A 3,313-nucleotide genomic window follows, 5' to 3' on the forward strand; every position below is an offset into this window, starting at 1 on the left:
ATATATATGTGTGTGTGTGTGTATGTATGTATGTATGTATTCATGTCATATCAATGACATTGTAATATGCCTGTTATTACATAGTTTTAATCTCACAAAGGTTTAATGACATAAAAATAACCTTCGAACGGCCAATTTCTGCTAATAAATCATTTGACTTAACGTGGTTCAAACGTTCAGTTGAAACACAGAAAATTGAATTAATAATAATTATACAGAAAAACAAACACACTGAAATCCATCCTTTAAATGGTATGTTTATCTGGTTAGCGTTTGACAGTTAGCCTAGCCTAGCCTAACTTAGCTGCCTCAGCTACGTGTCCTTGTGAAGTCATACAAATTTCTCTCCAACTTGTAGAAAACAGCATTAAAATTAGAGTCCACAGACATGCAAAATATCCCAACCATACCGTGTGCGACACAGCAGAGCGAACAGCAGCGGACAAAAACATGTTTAGGCCAGAAGTCTGGTCCCGGTGTGTTAGCAGAAGGACGTGAGCGCCGAGCTAGCTACCTGTGTGTTTACAACGCCACAGTAAGGACCGTCGCTATTGGCTGTCCTCAAAGTCTCAATGCGACGTCATCACGTCGTTTGCATTGTGGTCCAGTCCTGGCAGAGCCTGACAGCCTGATATATGTTCTGAACCACAAATCAACTTTCTTTGGTTGATTTTGTTTTATTTAATGTTTTAGTTCCAACACTGTTTATCCAGGTTTGGAAGTGTTAAAAGTGACCTGAAACCACAAACTACAGATTTATGGACTCTGGATTTTCAAATGCCTCACCCTGGTCCCACTGGCACCACCTGAGAAAATGTTGAAGCACACACAAAAAAATAAAAAAATATATAAAAAAATAAAAACTCAGAAAAGTTTTCGTTTGTGTGGACATATTCTGACATTATACCATGCTAATGAGGACATTTTGTCACTCTGTGGACATTTGCCTGGTCCACACAATGGAAAAACACCATTGGTGGGTCAGGGTTAGGCTGTAGAAATTAATGGAAATCAATGTAAAGTCCACACAAGTATAGAGAGACATGTGTGTTTACATCTTATAATATCAAAATATTCAGCTCAATCAGTAGATGGGACCTTTTAGCCAGCCTTTAGCTTCTAGTTAGTGTTTCGTTGTTTACTTTAACTTAACGTTGTATTTTTTCAGCTACTTTCAGCATTTATTCTCATCACTTACATTGCATTTTTGCAGAAAAAACTTTCTCCAGTTTGAACAAACCGGAGAAAACACAATTTTTTTTTTCATAATGGGAAATTGCAAACCAAAATTTATTCAATAAATAGAAGAAAATATATTTTTTTCTTTATTATTAAATGTAAATGTCACATTTTTATGCAAAATCAAGCCTCTGAACTGAGAATACACTTGTTAATAAATGTAATGGTCTCAGTAAAAATACAATAAAGACCAAACTTTGTTCTATTATTTTGAACTTCTGTCACTCTTTCATTTGAAAACAAACACTCATCCTGCTGCACTTTCCTCCTCCTCCTCCTCCCCTCTGTCCGCCCACTGGCTCAGGAGCATAATGTGATCAGCAGACCAGCTGAGACTCATCCAATAAAAAAGTGGGAGTGCTCGGTCCCGGGAGCCGATTGGACACCTTGACACTAAGCAGACCGAGGATCCGTCTGCAGATCTGGGATTAGGGGCGGGTTATTCTGCATGTTGAATGGTGTTGCTCCAGCACAGGAGGCCTTGTTCTCCCCTCACCTCCCGGAGGATCAGACGGAGCACCGGTGACACCAGATTACTCCCATCTCCCTGCCTGACCCATCAGATGACCTGTCTGTCCTCCCGCCATGGTCGTGTCTGAATCCCGGGACAAAATGTACCAGCCTCCTCTCGACCTGCAGAGGGATGCTCACGTCCCCGACTTCAACTCCTACCTGGTGAAGTACAAGAAGTCTCTGGAGAACCCAGAAGGTGGGTCCGTTCCTCTGCAAGCAGCTCCTCCTCCATCATCTTGCCTGACCTGACAAACGTCTCTTCGTTTCAGCTTTCTGGAGGGAGGTCGCCGACGAGTTCTTCTGGAAGAAGCCGGCAGCGGGGCCGATGCTCCAGTACAACTTCGACGTGACGAAGGGCAGCGTGTTCGTCAAGTGCATGGAAGGAGCCAGGACCAACGTGTGCTACAACGTCCTGGACAGACATGTGAGGGGAGGGACGCTCAGTGAGAAGGTTGCCTATTACTGGTGAGCAAAGAAGAGGAAAGAGGGTCTTTGATGGGTGGTCCAGACTGGAGTTATTCCAACTGTTGCGTTGTCTGTGCCCACCGACCCTGCAGCCGACAAATCCCAGAGATTAGCAACACATCAGAGCTTCAGCCTTCCTGAATCCCCCCTTTAGCTACACCATGTTTCCCGCTTTTCAGAGCACATATCAACGATTTTCTGAGAATGTAATTTAAATTGTTGTAACTACATAAAAGCATATTTGTTCCGTCAACAGCAAAGGCTTTGCAAACGCAAAATAGCTGCTGTGCTAGTTCATTAGGGTTGTTTGCATTTCTGTACAACAGAATAAAGTTAGATAATTGTAACTTCKAGTCATTACTCTCCATGGAGTCTCTGTTGCAGGTCAAACCTTTCACTTCGAATTAGATATTCCTGTTTTTATTTACGTCCTCCTACAGATAGTAAATACAGAGAATACATCAAGTACAAGCTGCTCAACAGGTTCACAAAAAGTATCTTAAAAGAATTAAAAGCAAACCTTTGGGACATAAACTGTATAAATGTACAAAAAAATCATATACCTGTATAGGTTAAAATGGGGTTAAACAAAACCTTTTGAGACCTTAAGCCAACCTTCTAATTTAAAATGTTTTATTGTTTTTTTATAATGCTGTTAACAGGAAAAGGGTTCAAATAATGAACCATCCTACCACAAGAATAAACACGTATCATCAGTCGCCATCAGCCTGTTTTATCTGCGATTGCAAACTTTTATTTATGCAATCATTTATTCCACCACTCCCAGATAAAAACACAGCTTTGGTTTTACATCCTGCTATTAGCCTGTCTGCTAGCTTGCCAATCACAATGACACAAGTTTAGTAAATAACTGTCCTGACAATCATCCAAACCAAATATGGACTCAGCAACAACTGCAGCAGGTTATCTCCCATCATGTGAAACTTTAGAACTTCCAGAACAAGGCCACTCAATGACTCATTAAATGTTGTAACCATTGATCTACAGCAGGTAAAATAAGTATTGAACACGTCACCATTTTTCTCAGTAAATATATTACTAGAGGTGCTAATGACATGAAATTTTCACCAGATGT

General features: G+C 40.9%; 2 protein-coding genes across 2 annotated transcripts in view; one reads left to right on the forward strand and one right to left on the reverse strand.

Moving 5' to 3' along the window:
- Positions 1-524, reverse strand: part of ndufv2 (NADH:ubiquinone oxidoreductase core subunit V2) — a 6,135-nt gene extending 5,611 nt beyond the window's left edge. Inside the window, exon 1 of the mRNA XM_014020131.1 lies at positions 411-524. Coding sequence (XP_013875585.1) covers positions 411-452 — 42 coding nt within the window. The 5' untranslated portion in view covers positions 453-524. The remainder of the gene's footprint in view (positions 1-410) is intronic.
- Positions 525-1,361: 837 nt separating this feature from the next.
- The window catches only part of acss2l (acyl-CoA synthetase short chain family member 2 like), a 13,549-nt gene continuing 11,597 nt past the window's right edge, over positions 1,362-3,313 (forward strand). The window contains exons 1-2 of the mRNA XM_014020133.1: positions 1,362-1,948; positions 2,022-2,217. Of these exons, the coding sequence (XP_013875587.1) occupies positions 1,825-1,948; positions 2,022-2,217 (320 nt within the window). The 5' untranslated portion in view covers positions 1,362-1,824. The remainder of the gene's footprint in view (positions 1,949-2,021; positions 2,218-3,313) is intronic.

Source organism: Austrofundulus limnaeus, unplaced genomic scaffold, assembly GCF_001266775.1.
Source record: "Austrofundulus limnaeus strain Quisiro unplaced genomic scaffold, Austrofundulus_limnaeus-1.0 Scaffold241, whole genome shotgun sequence".
Taxonomy (NCBI): Eukaryota; Metazoa; Chordata; class Actinopteri; order Cyprinodontiformes; family Rivulidae; genus Austrofundulus; species Austrofundulus limnaeus.